The sequence below is a fragment of the Manis javanica genome, chromosome 12, assembly GCF_040802235.1.
Source record: "Manis javanica isolate MJ-LG chromosome 12, MJ_LKY, whole genome shotgun sequence".
In the NCBI taxonomy this organism is placed as follows: domain Eukaryota; kingdom Metazoa; phylum Chordata; class Mammalia; order Pholidota; family Manidae; genus Manis; species Manis javanica.
The window spans coordinates 107,598,002-107,624,782 of record NC_133167.1 but is presented as its reverse complement, the minus strand read 5'-3'; the positions used below and the strand labels follow the sequence as shown (position 1 = coordinate 107,624,782).

Sequence of the window (26,781 nt, the reverse complement as noted above, 5' to 3'; positions counted from 1 at the left end):
ATCTCACCTAATAAGTTATATTTAATTAACTAAAAATACCTTCATATTTAATAACCAGGCAGAAAAAAATAGTACAATCTCTATAGAAACTAAAATAGCACACATTTCTATTAATAATTTCAGAGATCCTGGAATTTTTCACCATATAAACTTGAAATATATATTTGAGCATTAACTTAAAACTAAGCTATCAGCGCATATGTAAATATGGTTTGCAAAATGAAAAATTAAAGCACCTAGAAGAAGGGGTAAAAATGCATTTACTAGGTTTTTTCTTCTCCAAATATAAACTGCTAATAAGCACTTCTCAGGAAGTCCCTGAATATATAATACATTTTTATGGCTTAGAGAATCTGTTCTTCCTTTTAATTATGATAGTGATGCTGGATTCAGGCCATATGCATATTTACACAATCTATAAACAGTGCTTAGAAGAATATAGTTCCAAGATTATCTCTACTCTGTAGCATAAGTGTTCTGCTTTCCAGTTATTCATTGATGAACTTGCACACAACATTCTTGGCTGTGACAGCAGAGTCTGTAAACTGTCAGTCTCATTCGCAAGCTTCATTCATCTTCGGGAAGGCTTTCTGTCAGGTCCCAATACCAGCTGTTTCTTGGGGGCTGTGCTTTTGTTCAGTGACGAGGTCAAAGTGATGGAGTTTCCGGGGCTCTCCATCGGAGCCCACGCGTCCCTGGGGTGCCCGAGAGCGTGCTGGCTGCCTGGGGTGGAAGAGGAGACAGTGCAGCCGCGTCTCCTAAAGCTTTGGGAGGAAGTGGCACCGCCGGACACCACTCTTCAGGTGCGCGCAGGCACCTAGAAGTCCGCCGGCCGGATCATCATGGCTGTGGCCTTGAGCGAGTAGCCCGATCCTTTCCAGTAGTACCACTTAATCCCGTTGAACTTATTTGTGTTCTGCCTCTGTGGGTAGTACATTCCGTTCAGGTTGGAAGGACCGCATGCATCAAACCACCAGCCTGTGGAAGGCAAACACAGGAGTTAGGCACCGGGGAGCCCCCACCGCCTCACGTGGGGTGGAAACGGCCGCGCACCGCCAGCCGGCATTCACCAGCACTCCTGGGTGTGGGACGTACTGCTGTGACAGAGAGACTGCAGGCCAGTTGGATCCTGATCCCATCAGGGCGAATGCTTTCCCGAGTTTCCTTACTCCTTTCCCGTGCAGAGCAAGAGGGGACTGTCCTGCCCCATCCTGGCTGGGTGAGCGTGCGGTAGGTGCATCCCCAGTGTGGGTGTGCAGACGCCAAGAGCCACAGGAGGACTCTCACTGTGCCAGGGTTATTTTCCAGTTCCAGGGACATAGTGGAGGCTAGACTAATTAAGGCTTCCCTCCCCCAGCAAAGGAATCTCTTTGCTTAAAATAGAACCCTAAATTTTAAGTACTCAGTGGAGCTAGCTAAAAAAGAAATTTCTGAGTCCCAAAGAGAAAAGGGAAAGGCCAGGTTATCGTGGTGTGCTTACCAAGGTAAAGCCTGCCACCCTGCCTCTGTGGAACGGCAGCCCGTGAAGGCTGGGTCCACACCGACACCTGAGCGGCTGCCCCCGGGTTGTAAGCCCCTAGAGTCAGGAGCAGCTGGAGGCCTCGGTGGTGAAAAGGAATGACCCCAATCTACAGCCATTAATCTGAACAAATTCTTAAAACGTCAGAAGGATGCATACTGTATGATGCTCCTTACATAAAACTCCACGATACAGAAAACATAACTAGTATTAAGATCTCCATACATAGTAAAATAAACAAGCAGGATGAACTACTCAATTTGGTAGTTCCCCCAGGGGCAGGTACTAGTGGGGCAGCTTTAGTTGTAAGTGTGATATTGTATTTCTTTAGAAAATATTCTGTTGCTATTATTGTATTTTATTATATTTACACATTGGACTATGATCAGCAATTATTTTATTCAGGGGCCTCAGTTCTTTCCTGATGGTAACAGGTCCGTGACTTGAGTTGGTGTCTGTTTGATAGGACATTTGCGTGTGTACTCAGAATCCTCCAAAATATTCAGGGATATTGCAGGCTTCTAGATCTGTCCATTTCGGAGCCTGTTGTCTGACTTGACTATGTGTTTATCGTCCATGCAAAAATCTAGCTGATGGTGAGGCTACTTTGTGCCCTGTCCAGACCACGGGCTAGAATATGGCCCTTGTGCAGCCGTGACCTCTCCACGTTCTCTCTTGGCCTGCATTTCTTCTCCCCTGTCTGTTTTCTACTTCCACTCTCAGGCCTGAATCTGGAGTTGAGTAAATAAATACATTGTTTCCTTGGTTATTAATGCACTGCTCCTCTCAAGTAGCTCATGACACGTGGGTGGTCTGGAAGCCGCCACCCTCTTGAGTGGACAACTGGCTCAGTGTGGGAATGGTAGACAGACAGAAGGATTTGGTGTATTTGGTCCCCCACCCTTGTTCCCCTTTTGTTGGCTTTAGAAAGGATTATTATGGTGGGGCGAGGGAGACAAGCTGCTTTTACACGATCAATATAATAGCTTCCTTGCATTGGAACAATAGCCGGAATAATTTTGGCTCATAGGGAAGGCCTTTGCTACCGATATATATTATGTTGATACACATGCAGAGTATCTAAGGGACCAAGGGATTGATTTCTGAAGGGAGCCTGATTGTCCCCGTGTTATTTTAGTGACATGAAGATTACTGAATTTCAGGTTATTTTGATAGATAAATCCATCCTTTTTGCTGTAAACGATTCTTAAGTGAAGTGCAAACACATGCGAAGCTTCGACCTTCTACTTGTCCCTTCAGTGCCTTGCATCTGTAAATGGACCGGCCACAGCGCTCACCCTGGTATGCCCGGCTGAGTGACGAATGGGTTTTTGGTAGCACGGTTCACGGTCCCCACAAATCAAACCCTGCCTGTTTCCCATCTGCCTTTACGTTCAGTTTGTACTGTCAGCAGAACTTTTGCTGCTGGTTTGAATCTCTCAGTGCTTTTAAGAACTAACTTGACAGCTTACGTCAGAGTTTTTTCTTGTCTTAGGCATCATTAACTGGTTATTCAATTTTTAAACTTTTAGAACTCAGAATGAGTTTTCTAACAGTCGGTTCCTCTCACTGAACTCTTAAATGTTTCTGAGTTCTAATCCAGCCATTTTTAAGTGACTGATTACAGCAGTCATGCTTACGGGTACAAGTTCCACTTTTGTTAAAAAGTAGTGTGACCCGAAATCTCCAAGGGAAGAAGAGTCCGAAAATAGGCCTTGACCCCAACTGAACAGCCCTCATTTCAATGTGCTGCGCTAATGACGGAGGCTGCTTAAGGAGTGTCTTTGCGTGTGTAGGCAGGCATTCGCTACATATTAATGAAATCTGTAGAAAAAAGACCACTGAAAATTCCTTGTTTGAACAATAAATTACTAACTGGACACATTTCTATGGTGGTGAACCTATATCGCTGTTCTGGTTGCCATTTTGAGTTTTTTGACCTTTCAAATAAAGCAGGCTGGAATTAAACCACCTCCCAACACCTGAGCCCAAACCAAGGAAAGATTTTGCCAAATATCAGTCGTGCCCTCTCCTTTCTGGGATAGGTCCTGAGAAGACACAGCTGGCCTGTTGACAATTCTAGCTCAACATCACATTTTGCTAAAAATTGAACTGCCTGAAAAAGTGAGAAGCAAATCTCTCCACATGGAGTGAGGCAGTCTGTCCATGAGGTGTGGACATGGTCACCAGGACAGATTGCAGTCCAACTAGCCAGTCATTCCCTCTATGAAATTCTTGCTCGCCAAAACAATAGGAAGCGGGAGCGTCACCCACCTCCTGTGAGCATCTGTGAGCATTTGCAAATACATTTGTCGTTGTCCGCATCCTTTGTGCTGAAATCATTTCCTGGTTGGCTTATGCTGCTTATTTTGCCGGCTGTCCCCGCAAGTCCTTTAAGGTGAATCCTGTAAGCATGCAGAGAAAAAGGAAGAGAATGCGCTTGGCTTGGGCTGTTGATTCACTGTGGTGGAAAATTTTTCATAATGAAGAATTACATTCTACAGAAAGGCATTCTGTGCTGATTAGTGTACTAACGCACACCCCAGACAAAATATTTTTGCACTGGTATAAACAGGAACCCACTTATCATCAGATCTCTAGGCAAAGAGGGATGTTTTCATGAAAACCTCAGTGCATATCTCTTGCACAAGCGCCAGCGGGGGCTTTGGGGTGCTGGCATTTAGTCTGCTGCTTTCCCATAGACAGAAGGAGGGGGAAATGCATGGGGAGTCCTCCTTCCAGGTCTTCAGGCATCATTCACATAGAAACAAGAGTCCCGAGATGACAACTTCAAACATTATTTTTGGTGTGGTGGGGAGGGCAGCAGATACCACCGAATTGGCATTGAATTTGTAGTTTCTGGAACTGTGTAGAAAATAAATCCGTATGGCTGCCCGGCCTCATTGCTAAATAATACTGTAATGAACCTGCTAGACATTGAGAAAGGAATCAACACAACATTAAGTCAGGCACTAGATAACAAATAGCCTATGCTTTTGGAAGATTGCAAAAGTGTGGCCTGCACGGGGACCTGTGTGTGGAGGAGGAGATGGGAGGGAAGGAGAGGGGGTGTACACACCACTTCAAGGAGCCCCCGGCAAAATGGCACAGCAGCTCAGGGCACATGCTGGGCAGGATGCAGTGTTACTGGGTTGGTATGTGGTGTGTGGGCAGCTGGGGGTTGAGCGTTCCTGTCCTGGGGATCCTACAGACCAAAACCCCACACTGTCGGAAGGAGGGTGTGTTTTAAGCCTGCTAAGTAGTGCTCATCTTGAAACTTGCTCTCTTTGCTACTCAGTGCCTTGAAAGGAATTATGATTTCAAAGGATTCACATTGGAATAGAGGGTGGAAAAGAGAGGAAGGTTCTCCAGGGACCCTCTCTAACCAGGCTGGCTGGACACTTTCCAGAGCTTGGGCACTGAATGTCCAGGCCAGTCCTGAGAGGCAGCTGTTACCCCTGTTTTCACAAATAAAATCATTGAGGTTCATTGAGGTAGGGACTCGTCCAAAGCGACATCTTGTACGTGGTAGAACTAGTATTTGCACCAGATGCGTCCAGCTCCTCTGTTAGGGTTCCTCCGTGGTGCACGCCTGAATGGGGTGCTTGTTTATTGGAAGAAGTAGTTTTGAAAAGATGGGGTGGGGAGCAGAGCACGTGCAGTTCCATCAAGCTCTGGCCCTAAGCAACTTCTGGTTAACGACTTAGATTTGAAACTGTTTATATTATCATTGTAGCCCCAGAAACTCCATCAGGAGGCACTGGCTGGTTTCTGAATTTCACTGTGGTTCTCATGTCTCAGAAATGACCCTGGCCTCTGGTACAGCCTCTCAGTTCCTGTGGGGAGGGATCACACGGGTTCTGCTCATCACCAGGACTTTACACTTCCTGTCTTCCCAGCCCTTCCTGTTGATCATGATAGGACGGAGGAGACCACATCGCTTGCCCTGCCTCCTCCTTACCTCTCCTGTCTCCTTTGAACAATTCCAGTTCTCATGGAACTCATTAAGTTACCCCTAAGGTGAGCAAAATTAGGAAGAATACTATTTTTTGTTAGTCTCTGTATGATTTTAGATCCTTCTATTGTGCAGCCCATTGGTTTAAAGTTGCCTTTAAAATTTGGTTAAGAATAGCCACATTTTTGAAATTGCATTAAAATTGATCTCAGTTGCTTTTATACAACAGTAGAGTAGAGAAGGTCATTACAACATTTAATAATTAAATCTCTGTGTTTGTATAGAACTGCCAGAATGTTTGTAAAAAGAGGCCAGTTTTTAAGATTTACTGTACAAATAAGTTTTTAGTTTTACTAAAAAGAATCATATTCTTTTGATGCATTTATCCACTCTTTATAACATGTATTTTTCAGTTTTCCAACATTTGGGGAACATATGTTTAGCAAAAAAAGAACACATCAGCTGCTCCATACAGTCAGCATTCTGAGACATTTGTAGTTATTATTTAGTCACATGACAGCTCTTATCACCACAACATGTTTTATAAGGATAATTTATTCGATGTATATCTGTCTTAACACTGCCAAGTAAATTAAACTGAACTGTAAACAAATGTGTTTTTTATGAGACTAACACACCACCTACTATGTTAAGAAGGCTCTCAAATGTGTGCCTTTTAAAATGGCATATCCCAAAATTGGTTGCATTTCCAAAGGAAATGTCTGTTAAGAACCATCTCAGCTTACAATATTTTCATAATGTCAGCATACGAGGGTAATGACCCATTTTGTAAAATCTTCTTATGTAAACCGTCTAATCCTTAGTTTTTGTGTTTCTTTCTTCTTTTTTCTCTTTTTAATTCTTGTGTTGTAGAGTCCTAGCTATTGCCAGTTGAAAAAATATTTAGCTTGGAGGTAAAACAGTGACCAACCACTTGTATCTAAAAATTCATTGACATTTTGATCTGTTCGGAGTGATTTCGGAGCTGCCGTGAAGCCTGAGCACCTATCTTTCCATTCAACTGAGCCACTGCCTCTCCAAGAGGGCCCTGCTCTTTCTAGGACAGGTGGTAGACTGTGTTTCACTGACTTTTTGAAAGTCATGTCAGAGCTGCTTGTATGTTATCTATTTTCAGAACATGCTTCTGACTTTTGGCCCACTGTTGTTAAAGGAAAACACACAGGGCATTTCATGATTCTCAGGTAGTTGTCAGGCAAGCTGGCTCTCAGCCTGTTGTTCTGTGCTGTCATCGTGACCCACCCCCAAGAAGCCAGCTCAAGGACTTTGAAATCATGTTTATTTTCCAGACTATTTGAATCTTGGAATTTCTTTTGAGCAGAGGCTGAGTTTGGGGCATTAATGGGGTGTAGATGCAACCGTAGGCCAGGTGATGACTGTCTCTGTGCTGTCCCTGTGGACATTTCATAATGTGTGTTCCGTGAACACCAAACACCCTGGTCTGTGTTCCAGGACCGTGTTAGTGAGCGAGCCATTGTGTTGTGCCCCCTCCGGCCAGTTCCTGAGGCACCACCCGGCGCACCGCTGTCTCTCTCTACCGCACGTGGTGCCTTCCCATCATCACACCTATTTTATGGGACCAGAAGGTAAATTCTGAGTCAACATCACTCGTGCTTTTCTTAGAACATTCCAGATTAGCACCAAATAGGTGAGATGGGGAAAACCTACAGGAGCTGTGAATTGGCCATTCCTTCTAGGGCAGGGGGCAGAGTGGTTGACAGACTAGCCCTCCTTCCTGATTCTACCACTTTTACAGTTGGCAGCTCAGCCTGACTTTGGGATAGAACATAGCAATTGAATGTGTTTAAGCTGCAAAAAGATAGATTTAACTTTTAAACCTTTAGGAAGAAAACAAAGCCTTAGGTTTACACCTGTTATGATATGGCATGACGTTTTCCACCAGGGACACAACATTCACAAATAGTTGTCGAATGTCCATCATCTGTTAGGCGGGGCTCCTCTGTGCTTTGCGGATACCCAGCAAACACAACAGACAACACACTGTCCTCATGAAGGTTCCCTTACATTGTCAGAACCAAAGCCGGAATTTTAGAACTAGAGAAACTTACCTAAAGGCAGCCAAGAACTCTTAAGAAACAAAATGTTTTTCCATATAAGATAGTTGAAGAGTAATTTAGATCCTGGTTAGTACTATGGAATTTTCACTTTCTGAAATAATCACCCCAAAGCCTTTACATTTTTTCAGTTAATAAAATTGACTCACCTGTAATTGAGCTCTTCACTTGAGAGATAGAAGTGTTCGTACAGGGAGTAAGCCTCGTTCCCTTCCCAGTCTTTAAGGTGTATTTTAAGCACATAACGTTGTTTATTGGTCACTTGTGAAACAAATTCATTTCCCAGCCAGTATTCGCCTGAAGGGTTCCCAAAGCCCTGTGATCCGAGTTACAGAATTCAATTAACATCATTTATTTTTTCTTTGTGTATTTGAAATTAGCAGTCCATCAATTTAGCATGGAATAACTGTCCGATATTCAGCAGAAATGCCTTCCTGCCCAGTGAAAATTTGGGGTATCCTATATAAGAGAGTAAACTTCCAAGAGGTCAGTTTTAATAAACTGGAAGAAAATTAGGATAATTAGAACTACTCAGGAACCACCAATGGAAACCTGAGCATAAACAGCTAAGTTTGGAGGTGTGTGAAACACTATGAAACAGCTGGCTCACCAAAAAGTGTTGAGCCTGCCATTAAAAATAAGCCTGACACTCACATTACCTTGTTTTGATACTGATAGGATAGCTCTAGAATGGGGAGACCGAGACACCAGTTAAAGAAAGCCCTTTGGTTAAAAAAAATTGTCAAAAATTATCAGTTACTTTTGGATGCGTGGTGAAGGTTCTGCAGATCTCAAAATTAGTTCTCACAAAGAAAATGATTCTCACATGGCTTAAAGAATATTCATACCACTTTATATTCTTTCCAAGTCCTCTGGAAGTCAACACTGCCATCTTCTCGTCGTTGAATGATCGTCCACCCGCCTCCGCCAGTCTCCATGTCGCAGTAAGCCTGCCAATGGGACATGCCGTTAGCGGGGAGCGTCAGAGACTCTGGTCTCCGTCTGCACTAACAGAAACAGGAAGGCTCATGCTGACAGGGTCTCTGGGACCAATCTTTGTGGTCCTCCAAGAACAGATGGTTTTAAACTGGGAAACCACGAATTTTAAAATGATGGCAAAAAATAAACAGTAATAGAATATGGTATGTTGATGAAAATGGGACTTTCATCATCTGTTTTAGGCTGACCCAAAGATTGCTGTCCCTGAGAAAGTCATTGTGAGGGGGCTGCATTACACATAGGGCTTCCACGACTCCTGTTGTGTTATTCTGTGGGGCTGTTTGCTTCCTACTTGTGGGATAAGAGGTTTCTGGGTTCACCCCACGGGATGAGGGCTCTGAGGTGCCCGTGTGCCCTGCGCGATGTGCACGGCCTGAGCCTGGCCCTGCAGTCCTACCCCACAGATCATGACTTCAAGCTTCCCTGCCCTTTGCTCACTGCCCTTCTTCTCTTCCTGGCAATTTTGCTTTTAAATTTCTACTTTTAAACTGGCTTGGTGGGTTTAAACTTTGTTCAGAACACAGAATTCTTTCTTGGGCTAAGAGCATGAATGCTCAATTTCAACTCAGCTGGAGTTTTATTATGAAATTAAAAACCCCTGAAAATAAGACTACATAAATAGTTTTAAATAATGAGATTATAGTAGAATGAACAAGTTCTCCAGAAAGATCAATTTCCCAACAGCATGCAAGTCAGTAAATATGAAAGTCAAGGTTCAAAACCAATTAGAAATATTCTTCTGTTGTTGTTTTCCTTGGTCTTTTGGGGGAATAACGGAGATAATCTTGGCAGTGTAGGTGTAAATGTGACCTGTCAGCATCTGCAAGTCGAAGCCCTAGAGGACCAAGCACACACCTAGACCCGTCCTTTCATCGCAAACGGCCACCTGGCGTCTCTTGGCCAATGGGACAGAGGGCTGTTAGAGCCCATCTCTGTCTGGGTTCCTCTCCACCGATACCCAGTCTCTCCCCATGGGGTCACTCGGCCTGCGTTGCCTTCCCTGATAATCCTCAAGTTTGGAAACATATGTTCCACTAAAGAAAATTACATTTATTTTAGGAATAAAACGATATCCCTGTTTTAACTTGTGCAGACTCATAACACTGACCTGCTAAAGGCAACCCTTCATTAGCACCGTGCATCATCCCTAATAACCAATCATCATCGCAAATACCACTCTGTTCCTTGCGCTTCACACATACTACCTGTGGTCTCCCAGCAACTCGGCTGTGATATTATAATTCTGCATTTTTTAAGGAGAAAGGATTTAGTAAAGTTAGAGTAATTTGAGCAGAGTCATTCAGCTACTAGGCAGAATATAGGATTTGAGTAAGGTCTCTTTAATTCCTAATTCTGTAATGTTTCTTCTACTACACTGTGCTGCCAAAAACAGAGAAACTTGACCCTTTTGTTAATAGGCCAGAAGTGCCTCCACACAGCTCCAAGTTAAGTCAGTTCATGAATAATAATGCCTGTAGTCCACAAAAACAGTCATTACTGCTCGCTTATATTAGTATCTTGTAGAAAACCCATTTAGTAAACTAGCTGAATAAGCTGCATTGGCCTGAAGAGTCATATATGCACAGAAGTTATTTGCCTTGCACCCTAAGTACTAAACAGCATGCTAGTGGGTAGAAGGGATTGGAATGGTTCTCAGCGAACCTCTCCTTGTTCCAAGAATATTTGATTCTTTGGAGTCAAAGTCACTACTATGAAGCTAGTGAAATCAGAGAGCAAGTTCATCTTGCTACGGAAGCCCAGAGTCAGGGCACTCGGATGGCTAAGAGTCACTGCTAGTGTGTAAGTGGTTTGAGCCCCACTGTTCTCAAACTCCAATAGGGACAATGATAAGATACTGGAACACTTCCTTAGTATTACTTTGTCGGACGTGGACCACTATGTTTACCCCCGCACTATTTGCAATAGCCAAGATATGGAAGCAACCTAAGAGTCCATCAGTAGATGGAGGATAAAGAAGATGTGGTACATACACACGGTGGAATATTATTCGGCCATAAAAAGAAAATAACTCCTACCATTTACAACAACATGGATGGATCTAGATGGTATTGCGCTCAGTGCAATAAGCCAGGCAGAGAAAGACAAATACCATATGATTCCATCCATTTGTGGAATATAAAAACAAAGCAAAACAGAAGGAACAAAACATGAGTAGACTCATAGACTTTGAGACGTGACTAGTGGTTACCAAAGGGGAGACTTTTGGGTGGATGGGTGGAGAGGGTGAGGGGGATAAAGGGGTGTAACAATTCAGTCACAGTGTAAGTTGGTTACAAGGATGGTAGTACAGCATGGAGAATGATCAATGATTCTGTAACATCTTTCTACATTAATAGTAACTGCACTAGAGGCGGTGAGGATTTAATAACATGGGGAACTGTTGAACCACTGTGTCGCACATTTGAAACCAATGTAAAATTATGTATCATCAATACTTCAATTGACAAAAAGGAAATAAAAACAGAGCCTATAAAAACTGAAGTATTTTGGTTAATTAGGACATGAGACTTTCAGAGAAGGATGCTGTTTGTTCAAAGAGTCATCCACATGGTCAGAAGGTACTGAGTGAAAGTGATAAAGCAGATGAACTACGTGAGGATCAGAGAAGCAGGAGTCCTCAGGGAGTGCCCGGGCCTCGTGGCTCCGGTGTCACCACCCTGCAGGCAGGCGTACTTGGCATCTACATGCTAGTGCATCATGCAGGGCCTGATCTCTTGCTGTAAGTTGGCATCTTTCAGCAAATAATGCTCAATTTACGTGTTGTGCTTCAGCTCTGAAGTCCTGGTGAATGGCTGATTAAGCAGCAAACACATAAACATTAGGAGGCAGGTGCCTGTGAAATCTAGGCAAGGAAACTATTATGTCTCCCACTAGCAACAGAAATGCTAATGCTTCTGAAAAATGCCATCATGCAGTGTCTGTCTTATACAAAAACCAAAAAACATTCTTGAAAAAGAAAGTCAAAATATTTAGGCCCTTTCAGCAAAGATCTGCCCAAAGGGTGATGGAACATTCTTTTCGTGAATTAAATGAACCAGGGCGACATTGGGTATTGCCATGCTGAGGAGCTGTTTCATAGGCTTTGGGGGCAGAAAACAAGAACAGCTCCAATTTACCAAGTGGCTGGCAAGTACCAAGTCCTGCTCTGGGTGCCGCACCTCCACCATCACCTCAAAATTGCTCTTTAAGACAGGGGCCGGCATGTCATGTTGCCAATTAGGAAACCAAGGGCCCACACAAGTTAGGTGACTTGCTATGAGGCCCAGTTTGGCAGAACCAGAATTTATACCCCAGTCTGTCCAACTTTCTCTTCCTGGATCAGATAGTGAATTGTGCAGGCCTAGGTCTGAGGGAGAATCTCGAGTGACTTAATCTGGACCATTTATTTTGGAGATGAGGAAATTGAGGCTCTGAAAAGGGCGTTGCTCCCTGCTGTGTAAATGAGTTATTTTTACTGCAAATGTTTGAAAGGAATATAAATCCTAATGTTTCCAGCCATGACCATAGACTCATATCTTCCTGGGGTGTTACATGTTTTCATCTTGCGCAGGGAGTTTCAGTGAGCTCGTTGGGTTGATGGCATGCCCTGGGAACACCGCACCGAGTCAGAGCAACGTTTGCACAGCGGCGCTATGGCACCGCGCTGGGCAAGGGTCCCTCTGGGTTTACGTCGGCAGTGCTCACATTGTCCTCGCGTCCTCTACTGTCCTCGTCCTTGTCCCCTGTGCCCCTGTTGTTAACTCTCTAGGCCAAGAGAGGCCAACGTCAGATGACAGACAGCAGCAGACCCAGAACAGTCCTGAAAAGCAGGTTGCAGAGGGCCCTGAGAGCCTTGGCCCTGGGTCTGGCCATCGCTCCTTTCATCTGCAGACACCAGTCGGGGTTGTTTTCCTCCCTCTCAGGGACTGTCCCTGAGGCGCTAGGGGCATTAACTGATTTTCAGGGTTGATTTAAAGCAGCATGCATGAATTAGAAAGATTTCTTTGTACAGTATTATCTGGAATAGCACAATGTTTATGTTTTAAATTCGTAATGAAGGTATATGTTACTGTTTCAAATTCCATGTCTTTAAACCCTTAATGCTTGTATTTTTAAAGTGTTTTTCTTCATTACCATGTTAAATACCAAGGATAATACTGAGTTCAAAGAGATAATACTTACAGGAGCCTCTAAAATTTCTGTTTTGATACAGTATCAAATGCCTTTTCAATTTAAGTGTTTACTTTGGTTCAGTGTGTAGCTATTTTTACAGTTAGATGCAAGAATATTTATGGACATTTAATATATATATGGACTCATCTGATACTTATATAACACTTCATACTGGTTCTCATGTAATACTATTTTACTTTATCAACCTCTAAGAGAAGCCATATTGAAATGCTCCCTGAGGAAGTGAATTTTTGTTTCTCTAACATGTAAAACTCAGTGTGTCCCAAAGTGACTTAAGGGGCCACGCTCACTGAGAAATCCAGAATAACTTGAGTTAAGGGTACTTGAGTTAAGCTGCACACCAGCCTCTCCTGACGGTAGATTCCAGCTGTCGGTTGTTAGCTGAGCTCACACCTTGAGTTAAACCCCGTGTTCTTGGGAAGAGAATGAATGGCTCTCTTGGGTGGTGTTTTGAATCTTCCAGCCCACATTAGATTGTCACGGTGTGGACCTGCAGACTCCTGGGGGACCCTGAGGCCCTGCGGCAAGTCCACAGGGGGAAGCATGCCCATGATGACGCTAAAGCAGTCTCGGGCTTCTGCACTGTGGAACTCAGGGCTCCAGAATGAACCAAGGGGCCCGTCTGAGCCGACCCTGGAGTCACTACTCTTCTGTCACCCACTGGCATGTAGGGAGAAGCCAGTTTCACTTCAGGGTGTCTTCGACAAAGCAGTAAAAAGTACTGATTTTATTAAACCTCTCCTGCTCAGAGCATGACTTTTTACTTTCTGTGTGGTGAAATGGGCCGTGCATGAGTCACTTCTGCACACTAACAGGCCGTGGTCATCTTGAAGAAAAGCTCTGTGTGATTGGCTTAGTGTGAGCTGAATGAACCCTTTTCAAATTTTCAATGGAATAACACTGTTAATTGAAATAACAATTGAAAGACAAACTATAGTTACTTGAACTCTGGTACTTGGAAGATATCATCTTTAATATTAATGAAATGAGTGACACATACGCAGGAGAACAACTGGTATGCATGGTTAAGCCAAATGCAAGGAGAAGATAGATACGTACATAAGACAGGTGTCACATTATTTGTCCGCAATGTCCGTGTTCTGTGTGCAGGGATGGGACCTGGAGCCCTGGGCAAGTACTTGGTGTGAGGGAGACAGTGTTCGTCATCTCTGCCAGAGGGGGTTCCAGGTGGGGGAACTATGCTCCTGAAACAACCTATTTACAGCCGGGGGGGCCTGATACCTTACCTTTATCTCCTCTGTGGAATTGGGGAATGTTAGCGTGTAGATGCCATTGGTAGTTAGCCCGGATTTGAATGCTTCCGCGCAGTCTCTGAAAATGGTTTGTTCTTCCTTTGCGCCAAATGAGCTCTTAGCTGCTTTTAAAAAATAGGAAAATATTTAAATGAATTCCTGAAAAATTCAGATAAAAATTCATTATTTTGAGGTTCACTCATTTGGTAAATTTAATTACATTTGAATCCTTACAAGTAGAAAGGACATGCCAGTTTTTTAGCCTTTCCAAAGAAGTTACTCTTTTAACCCATTTCGTAGTAATTCTCAGACAATTACCAGTAATCCATGCCTCCTTTTTACTTGCCATCAACTACATGAAATGTAGGTACCTCACCAACAGCAGTAGTAAACTATTGCTTTTTAAAAATCTCCCACCTTGAGTTGAATCAGATAAAGTTGTTACAGAATAAAAAAATGACTCAGCCAATAATAGTGTTACCTCCACAGCGGCTGAACTGTGGAGCCCGGAAGCCCCCTTCCCTCCTAAGCCTTGGTATGTATTTCTTTCTTTCTTTTTGTAGCTCTGAGGCCAAGTCTTTATACATTTCTTTAGACGACTGGGTGAAGACATTAGGTACTCTTTGGGTTTTTAAAATGTCCCATAATAGTTTGTGTTAAAAAGGAACCTGGCATTTATTTATTTGTGATTATGAAATTTCCTCCTCTAAGGCTAAAATTTCTGGTACTATGAAATTCCTTCAAATTTTTATTCTGCTCTCAACATTTAGACTTCCCAATCCTTTTTATCCATATTAAGAAAAAAAGGTGCATGTGTATGTGTGTCTGTGTGTGTATTTTTGCAGGTGTGTGTAAACACATCATTCTACCAAAGCATAAGTGTCTGGACTAGAGGGTGTGGGTGCAGACAGACAGCACCCCCACCCCGTCAGCTGGAGCACTTGGGGGCCGTGGAAGCCTGTCCTTGCTAAGGTCCCCATCAGGATTTGAGCTATAGGATTTTCTCTTCTTTGGCTCATCAAAGCTAACACTTCATACTCTCTTAGTCCCACCAGACATCACATGATTCTCTTTCCCATTTCTATGACTGTAAAATATGTGATTTTTCTTAATTATAAGATTGTGTAACTTTAGTTGGAAGGCACATACCACAAACTGGCTGCCCATTGTGAAAACTGCCACAGAGCATCAAGATTGTATGTTTTTGTTTGTTTCCTTCTTCTAAGTAGAAACCTTGTTTAAGTGTTTCTATTAAAATTGGAATAACTACATGAATGAAGGAAAATGTGAGGACATGTTTCTTAGGAAAGTAAAGGATATCTACATGATTCCTCTGTAAAGTATATTTGTGTCAAACAAAGGCAAGTTGAAATGATATTATTAAATAAACCATAGTGAGAACTAGGTCCGATTTGTTTAAGAAAGGCACTTAAAATGTAAATGTCACTAATTGTATATCACGTCTCTCATCAATGATGGACAATGCCTCTCTTCTTCCCCCTAATATTTATGAGAAGCCAAAAGGTAGAACAGCAATAAAGATAGCAAAACAGATGTAAGGATGGGGCCGGGGAAGGGAGTCAGCATTTTTGAGTGCCAGTTTTAATGCCAGTTACTAGAGTATTACCTCATGTAATTCGCACAACAGTCCTATGGGTCTAGTATTGTTTTTCCCCCTTAAAAAATTAATTGAGGTCGAGTATGGTGCAGTCACTTGCCCAGATTATACATTTAGCTAATGATGGAACTAACTCAAAGTAGGCCTTTGAGCCCATGAATCTAAAGTATGTTTTTGGGGTGTGTTGCCTATTAATAATTAATTAGTTATAAATATATATTCCACTTCCCTCTCTTCATCCCCCTCCTCTTTAACTGGGTCTGTACTGAGATCCAATAAAGCTTTCACATGAAGTATGTAAGAGAAACTGTGCCTTTTCTGAAAGATGAGAGGTTTTTTTTTTTTAGAATTTTGAGAGTTTCACTGACTAACAGCAATTAAGATTGAAGAAAAAAATGTATGTATAAATTTTACTTACAGTCTGATGTTGATATCACAGTCAATAAATTGTGAACTGTCTCCATGAGATCGTGCTGCTGCTTTTGGAGAACCGAGTTATTCACTGTAGCCACGACTAACTGTTTCTCAAGTTCTTCAATGATGGAATTCTGCTTGGATACCAACACCTGGAGCTGGTCTTTCTCTTCCTTTATTGACCGGAGTTGAACTATATGCTTGTCTTCCATGTCTAGTACTTTCTTTTCTAGGAAACTTGTAAAGGGAAATAATTGTTAGCGAAGGGTTTTCTGATTGCCATCAAAGCCAAGTGCTTTATAAACCCCTAAAATATAATACATTGTATAATTCTCATGCAGTCTTTTTTATCTATTGAGTTTCTATTTCTTCAAGACACTCTGATAAAATGTTAAAGGATTTATAAATTAACAAGATGTTGCCACCGCTCTGAAGAAGCCCTCAAACTTGCTGAGAGTAGATAGGTAGGTAGAACACAGACAGGACATAGATACAAGGAGGAAGTATGCCAGTGAAAGTGGAAGGTCTGTAACCAGAAGCCACCGCAGAGTGTGTGGAAGACTGTGGTCTCACTGGAGAGAAGCATGGGCCATGGGAAGGTGCCCTCGCTTGGGGGGGCACATGTGGACAGCGCAAAGAGCCGGGGCTGAGAACTTCAGCTCTGCACGAGAGCAGCTGTGTTACCTGGGGCAGGCCATTCCCCTCTGGGTCTCAGGTGTATGTCTGTCTGAGTGAATATGCACCCATAGAAAGAAATCTCTACCTAAAATGAAGGCATTAGATTCAATGATTATCTCTGGGGCCCCTTCTAGTTCAAATAACCTGTAAGTCTATTACGTGTTTTTGGGGCAGTAACATTTTCTGAATCTTTAAACCCTGCAGACGTTACTCAGCCAAGGAACCCCCTTTTATAGGTCTTACCTACAAGCACTAACAGGCAGTATGAGTAATTACTTTTAGAAATTCAGTTGCAGCTCTTAAATTTACCCCAGCCTGGTGGTCCCTATAGGTCAGTGTATGGCAATCAGGTTGCTGTCAGGACCCCAGGACAGAAATCATCTGTCACTGTAGCACAGTTAGTTGCATGAGACTTTCATCAGTTTTACCATATCCACTTTCAACTGTTATTTCTTCATCTTGTTCCTGATATCAGCTTATTTTTTTTAAAGTTGCCATCTTCACTAATTTAAAAATCAAGATGACTTACCAGAAGCAGAAGACAACATAGAAATAAATGCATGAAGTTTTTGTTTTCTACCTAAAATTATTTCTGGTACATCAGCATATAGGCACCCACTTTGGAAACACTCCTACAATGCTTAACCTAACACAATCAACATGGAATACGTGGGGCATTTTTAAATCATTGATCTGTACTGCCTCCAAAGTGGTGCTGCTGAAATTTGTTAGCAGACTCTCTTTTGTTGCCTTTAACAGGAGGCATAAAAGAAAGACTGGGCCCTCACACAGTCCAGAGTGTGAGCACCCCAGGGAAGACGTCAAACAAGACAGAGCAACTTTAGTCTCTTTAGTCTCCCAGACCTGTACCAGTATAGCTCCAGAGGGCAGTCATCTCCTGATCTAAAAGACTTTATCTCAGAATTAAATACAAACACGAACTGAAGAGTTAAGCCCAGCATCCGGTTATCCCAGGCCAGACTGGTTCCAAGAGCAGCACCCTGGAATGAGTGCAAAAGCTCCGATCACTGCACTGAAAGCTACGCGGAGCCCCAGAAATCATATTCGGGAGCAACATTTTGCAAAATACAGATCAGGACCTGTTAACTGGCTTAGGAAATGAATTTAGGGAGTTGCAATCAGCATTGTTTTAGTGAAAGGAAATTAAACAAATGGGGTAAAACAGAAGAGAGTAGAGTGTAGATTCATAGCAAGAAGTCGGCACATTCCAACAAATACCAAGGTCACTAGTAATGGGGTGGAAGAGGGAAGCAGAGAGGCTTGGGGCTTCTCTGCGTGATTTGAAATGCTGCCCTTTGGCATCTCCTTTGGTTTTCTGACACAGAATTATCAATTTGATCATCACCATAAAAGTTGGACTTAGGAACTGTTTAATTTGATACTAACACAATTCATGGTCATTTGAAAAGTGTGGGGAAATATCCTGTGTGGGCAGAAATGTCAAGGCTGGATCCTGGTTCTTCGATGAGTTTTTATCACCTCTCTCCAGAGGGGAGATCTTCAATGGCAGCACTTTCCAGTAACAGCCATTTAACAAGAGTCACATATGAATTGAACTGGTACAGGTAGCCTCTAAATTAATCACTTATTTTGAGAAGAAAAAAAAGAATGATAAAATGAAAAGGCACATAATTGTCAACAAACTGTCCGCCATGGTAAGTCTTTGCCTTGATTTGCAACTATTCCACATAGGAAGCAGTTGCACTTTGGGGGAATTATTGAAGATAATTTGAAATAGAGTTTGTCAAATGTACAACACATTCACAAGTTTTTTTTGTGATGATGTTCTTGCAAGAGAAAACCTAGGCTAGTCAACATTTAAGGCACCTTAAAACACAGGATGCAGGCTCTCTGAGAGACGGAAAATCCTCAGCACAGTTTTCTTACTTTTACTTTTTCACAGTTATTCATGAAAAAAACCTTATTATTGTCCTTTCATATAACATTTTTGACAAATGAGAATATGGTTTTTGCAGCTACTAAAAAGATGACTCTTCCTGTAGGTACAGACTTGGTACATACAGTTTTTGTCATAAGTCAGCTGTTAAAAGGTGTGCCTTCGGTATCTGTACTAATGTGTGTCCTCTGGCAGGTCGTTCAGAAACAGTTCTGCCTGTTATGTGCAGCCGAGGGAAATACCCGCAGTCCAAGCCATGTGCCTTTGCCGTTGCAAGTCACATAAACTTCGAGTTTGTCAGATACAGGTGACAAGGTGATTTTATGGAGAAAATGTGATGTTTAAGTTTAATTTCATATGAAACTAGACACAAGTTATTGGAAAAGTACATTATTGCTCAATGTAGCTTAAACTGGGAGGAAATATGAAAGATTAAGTGAAAAAAATGTGAAGGATCATTTAAACAATAATCAGAAAATACAAGCTACCACATGGGTGGAATTCAGTGTTGTATACAATGTAAAGCTTTAACATACAAAAAAATGTCATCAAATTATGAATGATCGAAAAATGTAGAGAAAGTTGTGGATTGTATTTCAGAGCTGGCTTTGTGTAACAGTTTGCTTGTAGTAAGTGAAAAATATTAAGCAGTGTGTCAGAACGTGGGAAGAAGATTCATATTTTCCTAGGCAAAAGGAAGTATGATTTGATGGATATTTGTAAATATGTTGAATTTGGGGCAACATAACCAGCATATTTAACTGGTAAGTGTAGCAAGCATTGTAGCAGACTAAATTAGGAACCCAAGGTGTGAACAATGTTCAGGACTAGCGTGTGTTCAACAAACGACGTGTCCCAGGTCCCACAGACATGATTTTAGGGTGAGCAACAAAGGAGATCACCCAGCTGCCGTAGCTTCCAGCATTACTGCAGCGGAGGGAAGAGAGCACCATTCAGTGAGGCCATTTTAGTAAAATGAAATGAGAGAGATTGTGCTTTTATTACCTTGCAGAAGAGAAAACGTGAAACATTAAAGAAAAATATTTGGATTAAAAAGTCTCTGTGCTTTTCAGAATCTTAAATCAATAATGAGTTCAACTTGTTTCCCAAAAAGTAGAAAAAATTATTTCAACTTAATTCTAACAGAAAAGAATGACTATAAAACAATCAATTTGTCATCATTTTTGGTTAAAAATAAAGAATTATTTAATCGAAATTATTTAATTCTGAAAACAAGCATAATTGTCTGACTGTGCTCCATGTCATGCATACGTGTCTTGATTAGAAACAAGGAAATAACCACACCAGGTATGTGAATATAATTATCCTCCTATGTCCCCAATTAGAATAAATCTATGAAAACAATCTCCATCGATCACCCATAATTTTCTGTTTTTGTATTGGTTTCTTGGGATTTTTCTATGTTTAAGTATTAATTGGATTTCATATAAACTTTGTTTTACTTTATCATATGTTTTAAGAGTATCATGTAACGTGCTTTGGTTTGCAGTATGAGTGTAGCCTTCCTGCTGTATCATTTCACATCAGGAAAAACTAAGTCCCCAGAGGCCGAGACTTGGTAAAGTTAGTATTAAAATGCCCAGGCCGGTGTTCATTGTACTCCACAACCGTGGCGGTGTCTTTCCATAGATCAGCGGGCATTCTGTTGGCAGCAGAGTTTAGATGATGACCGCGAGAATCTTTAAGGGGCCAGAGAATGAATAACCAAATTGGGGGTGTCTGAGAAGCGCAGCTGCCAGCCTGCTCCTCCAGAGCTGCGCCCCACCTTCCCCTCTGAAGGTTTCTGGTCCTCACGCGCTATGTTTCAGCCCTTGGGAAGCCATGCTTATGATTAGTAGTCGCATGAACTAGGCTTTCATATCTAGGAAGTGTGCGATTATGGAGTATGCATTTTTTTTGCACTTTTATTACCTGTTCTTATCTTGCAGTTTGTTAATTTCACTGGTCTGATCCAAAATCTGTTTCTCCAGTTTGTTTGTGGAAAGGGAATGTTCCAGAAGCTGAAGCTCAAGTCTCGTTGTCTGATTTAATACCTAAACAGAACAAAATAAAATTCCTGTTGATCATTTTTTAAATACATGTAACTTCCTTTTAATTAACTTATCTAGATTCTAAGAAAACAGAACTAAAGCATCATTTATTTACCAAAGTATCTTATTCTGGCACAATTTTCATTCTCTACAAAGGCTTGATGTCCTGAATCGCACTGGAGTGTGTTACACTTTTCTCACCACGTCGTTATTTGAGAAAGCATTTAGTAGTTCTGGGCAATGGTGTTTCTGTCAAATCATATAATGTCATTTTTCTTGTTCTGCCATGTTCTGTCATTTCTTTTCACACAGTGAGACAAGTGGGAGTAAAAATTGGTCATACGTAATGTATCCGAATTTGTTCACAAGTGAAAAGTTTTGCCTCTGCTCAGAACAAAATGGTTTTTCTCGTACCTCCTTGCCAGCGGACCTCTGATTAAAAGTCACGTGCTTCCATGGTGTAACAATATAGCTCATTTTTAGCTCAGTATTTCCTAGTCGTATGCATTTATTGTGTGCAATAAAAATATTTGGTCGTATGCAATAAAAAATAGCCTTTTATTATTTTTCTATTTCTCTTTTTCCTATTTTAAAAATCCCATCACCCAATAGGAAGCAATAACACCTCTGTGTGAAGTGGGAACAGGTCTGCTTTGCGGTCCTTTCTGACATACACTATGCGCAGCCTTGCTGTTCCCATTGTGTTCAAACAGCTTTAAGGGTGAGTTCTGCCACATTTGGCTGCCTTTTAGCAGGAAGAATCCATTACTCACATCCTCTGTGTCATGGTTATTCAGGACGTGACGTCATGTGTGAGTGTTGCCCAGGAATAGGGGTCCTTGAAAGAATCATTGTTTGCTTGGGGTCTGTGTCATTCGCAGCAGGCTCTGCGTGGCCCCGCCGTGCAGGCCGAGGGTCGGTCTGGGCCATGGTCAGAGCTGGAAGAGGTCATGCCATGAGCCTTCTTCTGCGGGTGGATAAAAGGCCTTGGCCAACATGGGGGCTGAGTTTTAATATTAACACCTGGAATATAGATTAGGCCTAACTATTCTTTGGGCCCTAACATTCTATGTTGGTTATTGCTGAAAAGAACTGGAAACTCGTGGCTTTTATGTCACTCCTAAGGGCAAACAAAGTGAGTTCAGTGGGGGAAAGGTGGGGTGGCTGGGTACAGGCGCCGGCTGATCCAGGACCAGTTACCATGTTTCTCCATCACTTTTCAGAGGGCGTCCAGCCGCAGGTGGCTGACGTATCCAGGTCAGGTGGGGTCTCTTGGCTCTAGGATCTCAGGCTTCCAACCACCTCTCACTGCCTTGTGTAATAGTCTCTCACTCTGACAGGCTAGAAGAATCTTGCTTCTAATCAGAAATTGTCATGTTTGTATTTAAATCTGTTTCACATAGTAACTGCTCAGCAAATGCCTCAAATAGGTGGGGTGCATATTGGGTCCTTTGATGTCCTTGCTTAGGTTCAGCCATTTCAGTGTGTTTACTTAGACATTTGAGGCTGTTCTCTTTCCAGCCATTTTCCTATTTTCCTGTTATCCTGTATCACATTATACCTAGTTTCACAATAGATACATTGAAAAATCATGTGACCCAACAAAAGCTCATTAAATGTTAATAAATCTGACTTACATAAACCGTAGCAAAGGTTTACAGTATTGCTGTGTCTTACACTTTATTATCATCATCTGATAATAGAAGAAGTGTTGTAGTTCCAGGACATTTTTCAGAAGTGTTCGATTGCCCACCAGTTTCCACTACCAAGACGTGACTTGAGCATTACTAACTCATTTTAATAATTGACCAAGGATATATTGATACATTTCCTTTAAAACTGTATCTTATCGTTTTTAGCTTTTATTACCTTTTGGGATTACAGTTTTCAGTATCTTGTGATCCATGATGTAAAATATTTGTGTTTTCCCTAAACTGTTCTGATGTTGTGGAAAGATTTGATAAGCAAATAACTTCTTACTGTCTCCTCAGATAAAAAACCTTTTATCCAAAATAACAATGTGAAACATTAAAACTTACCAATAACCAAAAAAAACCCAACCTTTTATCCTTGTACCACTTCCCTGCCATTTTCTCTACCTTCCCCAGCGGTTCTTAGGAAGACAGCGGAAGAACACTGTGCCATCCTAGACGGGCTCTTCCTGCTGTCGGAGCCTCTGCTTTCTCCTGCCTCGCATCCCACCCTCCCAGGATGCCTGCCATTTCTTGGTCCTTTCCGCTGAGCTAGTTCATAGGAATAATATGTGGTGGGAATCGTTTACAGTTAACTCTCCTCTTTTTTTTGAGCATTACATACAGCTCAGAGTAGAAAGGGACAAACTTCCTAAGCCTGTAGAGAAAGCAGCACTAGGAGCCAGAAAGCCAATTCACCAGCAACGAGGGTTGAACTTGGAGCATCTCCATAAATTCCACCAAGAGCACTTTTTTTCCCCACATTGAATATTCTTACTAGGTCACATGTTGTATGTCATTTAACATGACTCTGGAATTTAGCGTGACCCTGGATGAATTTTGGTATAATGTTCACGCTTCTGCTGTTATGCTTACACTATTTCCATATTTCATACTGTCAGCCAGGACTCACGGACTCCCAGCAGCTGGTCATCTGACCCAGCTCTCCTTTGACGGTTCAAAGCGCTGTGGCCCAGGGAAGCTGAGTGTCCCGCCCAGGCACATCTGGTTAATGGGGGAACTAGAACCACCCAGAACTCGGGGTCTTGTAAGGGTTAAACGCGCTTTGTGCTATAACTGCCGCTGCTTATAAACTCTTTGCTGCTTCCGCTATAAACTCATACCGAAAGTTGTATAAGCTCATTATAGAAAATCATTTTTGAAAAGCATCTGTGAGAAATAATACATGTCTATGAGACTCTTTTCAAAATCATTTTGAAAAGAGTCTTCTTTCACTGAGAGTGAGGTTTAAGGACAAAGTTTCTAGCATTTGGCTTTTCATTTCTCAAATGCACAAAAGAGTTCAGGATTTAGACATGGAAAAAATATCTGGAGTCCAGAAAACACCAGGGAGGCGGAGCAGCCCTTATCGTGTAGTCGAGAAAGAGCAATACGGACATGATTTGAGGGCCCCTAGAGAATAATGTAATTTAACCTCAACATTGAAAATGAAGATGTATTTACTGATCGTAAATTCCCATCTAGCCACAAATTCTCAATTTCTTATCAAGTCATTCTTTTTTCTTCTCTATTTGAGATTTCTTTACTTTCCCTTTATTTCACTAAGTAACCAGGCAGCACGATTTTGTGCTAGGGTTTATGGGGCTGGACCGTGTTTTCCGCTGCATCACTCACTTGGGCTTCCACGTCTGTCAGCTTCCGGGTTTGCTCTGCTGTCTGGTTTAGCAGGCTCGTTCCGATCTCCAGCATCACCGCGGTCTGATTCTGCACCGCATTGTGCTGCATCTCTACCATTTCTTTCTTCATGTTGTCCTGGATATAATTCTCCAGCTAGGAATAGAACAGGCGACAGAAAGGCAGTCATGAGTCAGATGATCAGAAATCCCATTCCTAAATGTTTTCCCTTGCCTTTAAAACATCTACTGCAAGACCTGTGCCTTGCCCTAGGTTTGACATCTTGGGGCTTTTCTGACACTAATACAGTAGAATACAGTGTGATTTTGGGTTGACTCAACATCTGGCAGCTTAGTACATCATGGGCGGGAGAGAAGCTGCTCATTGTTCAGGATGTGTAGAAGTCCACACCGACGCAGGTGAGGGCGGCAGCGGGGCCTCCGCACAGAGCTGGGCAGACAGCCGAGCAGTCCGGGGGGAGGCCGTGGTGGCTCTGCTGCCTTGTGCCCATTCAGCCCCGCTGAAGCTCTGTCCGTGTTACACAGGAAATGAGAATTTGGTTCTAAGGAGCGTCACTGTTTCTGCCACAGCCAGACTTGCGGTTTCTTGAAATCCAGACTTTCAAAGACTCTCTGAGATAGTGTGAGCAAGGGCGCACCTTTGGACTCCCCGTAATAACAGAAGCCCTCAGGTCCACATTCAGAGTGCACCCCACTTCCCTCTCACTGAGTTCATCGCATACCTGACCTATGAAGTTTTTCTTAACATGTATTATTTCCACGATGTCATCACTTGGTCTGCCAGGCAATACTACCCTAGTCTAGTCAGCATCTCATGAGCCAGTCAGACCTGCGGCCCGGGGTTACTGCGGACAATGGGCGTGCTTACTGCCTCGCATAGTAGCTTAAGCAAAAGAGTGACGAGGCTGGTTTCACTGCAAGAGGCATAAACACGTATGTCTTTGGCAGTAAACTTATGTAAATAATCATAAATGCAGACAGCCAGGTGTGGGAAGGAGTATGTGGGCTTCAGGCCGGGGATACCCACCTCCGTGTTTTACTTTGACTCTTAAAGTCACTAAACTTTGGAGTGCCCCAGTGTCCTCATGTATAAAGTAGGGTTTCTGATCAATCAGAGAAGTGTTTCCAGGATTCATTACACTATGCTTTTAAAGTCATTGTGCATGCATTGATTTCGGGTACTTCAATCTTAATTCCCTTTCCTCATGATCCAGTGATGAGAAGAACCGTGATTCCATTCATTGGTCCAAGCCATAGGCTCACGAGGATACAAACCCTGTTTCTATTTCTCTTTCACATAGTTATAACTCAAATCTTTTATTAAACTGAATAATTGAAAGCTGGTTATAAAACTACCTGTAGTGCCATTCTTTAAAACTTGTAATTCTCTGAAGAGAAGCCATCATTGAGCTAGTCATCCAACATAATTTCTCCTAAAATGTTAGCCATTAAGTAAGTAATTCTGAAATTCTGCCTGTAAGAGTGAGAAAATGCAGTGGGATGGGCAGAGTTTTCCCTGGAGAGTTCAGGGGCTTCCTTCTTGGTACAGTTTATAAATTGTGTGTGGAGTGGTGTCACGAGGCCTTGGATCGGCGTTGGAACCGTAAGGTCACTGCTCGCATCGCTTGCTGACCGTCAGCTCTGCCCCTGCCCCACCTGTGCGCCCGGCCTCCTTCCAGGCTGTTGCTTTGATGGTTACCGTCACTCCCCCGTTCTTCAAATAGCAAGAAACCCAACAATTACTAGAGTTCTGATCATTTTTAAAATCTTGTACTTGAAGCCTTTACTTCTCAGTATGAGTCAAATAGATTAGACAACTATAAAAAATCAGGAACAATTACTTGCCTGTCCAACAAGCATTTCTAAAACAGACTTAAAAGCGGAAGAGCGATGCCCTGTTAACCCTTTATTAACTTGCTAGTGCTCACTAGCTCAGGCTTTCTATCAGCTACGCTCTTTCTTAGTTCATTCTTTTCTTCCCTTCCCCTGCTTTGTGAACTTGTGTGATTTAAATGTACAGTCCGAAAGAGCTTATGATGGAAGTCAGTAACGTCTCCTTGTTCTCTCACGCACACGCTCACTCCCTCGTCACCACGGGAGTAATGGAATTTTTGAGGTTAAAGTTAAAGCCGTGTAAGTCATCCAGAGGACTTATCTTAGTTACTCTTAACACCCAGCAAAGATAATATTTAGAAAGCCTTATTCTGGGAAGTTTGGAACTACGAAAGATACACTCAAGCTGGAGTTTGGTTTGAGTCCATACTCTGAAGTAATAATTTACAAAGTAGTATAAATAATAGTTTTAATCTTACTGATTTCAGTAAAAATGATTCCATCGTTTGTCACTCCAGGTCACATAATTAGAAGGGGGAAGTGAGTACTTTTAACTACTGGGTCAAATGTGGTTACAGCCATCAAGGGACATGAAACGGTTGTTTATTATTTGGCATTTTTAAAGCCAAGTTCCATGTTAAAATTAGACTTAGGAAGTTTAAAAGACATAAAAGACCTAATTTTTTTTTAAAGCAAAATTTCTTAACTTTATACCGTATTTTTTTTTCTAAGCTTGAAAACAATAGGATGCAAAATGCTGGCTATGTCACTGTTTTTCAGGATGACAGTAAATGTATGTGGTGGTATGTGTGTGTGGTTGATCTGACATTGAAGCAAATGACAGATGTATGTATACGTGTGATGTGTATGTATAGCTATTGTGTATATATGTGTATAGTGACTGTATACA

General features: G+C 42.2%; 2 protein-coding genes across 12 annotated transcripts in view; one reads left to right on the top strand and one right to left on the bottom strand.

Moving 5' to 3' along the window:
• Positions 1–26,781, top strand: part of MCPH1 (microcephalin 1) — a 204,212-nt gene that overhangs the window by 83,497 nt on the left and 93,934 nt on the right. The gene's annotated exons all lie outside the window — the stretch shown is intronic.
• Positions 244–26,781, bottom strand: part of ANGPT2 (angiopoietin 2) — a 50,728-nt gene continuing 24,190 nt past the window's right edge. The window contains exons 2-9 of one of the 5 annotated variants that reach the window (XM_017681098.3): positions 24,019–24,174; positions 20,574–20,695; positions 16,050–16,282; positions 14,008–14,138; positions 8,416–8,517; positions 7,717–7,883; positions 3,794–3,924; positions 244–978 (exon numbers count right to left, since the gene is read on the bottom strand). In XM_017681098.3, coding sequence (XP_017536587.1) covers positions 818–978; positions 3,794–3,924; positions 7,717–7,883; positions 8,416–8,517; positions 14,008–14,138; positions 16,050–16,282; positions 20,574–20,695; positions 24,019–24,174 — 1,203 coding nt within the window. In that variant the 3' untranslated portion in view covers positions 244–817. Of the gene's footprint in view, positions 979–3,793; positions 3,925–5,596; positions 7,059–7,716; positions 7,884–8,415; positions 8,518–14,007; positions 14,139–16,049; positions 16,283–20,573; positions 20,696–24,018; positions 24,175–26,781 lie in introns of those variants that run through there. The other 4 variants (XM_017681100.3, XM_036995966.2, XM_073219226.1 and 1 more) reach the window with 4 other exon arrangements.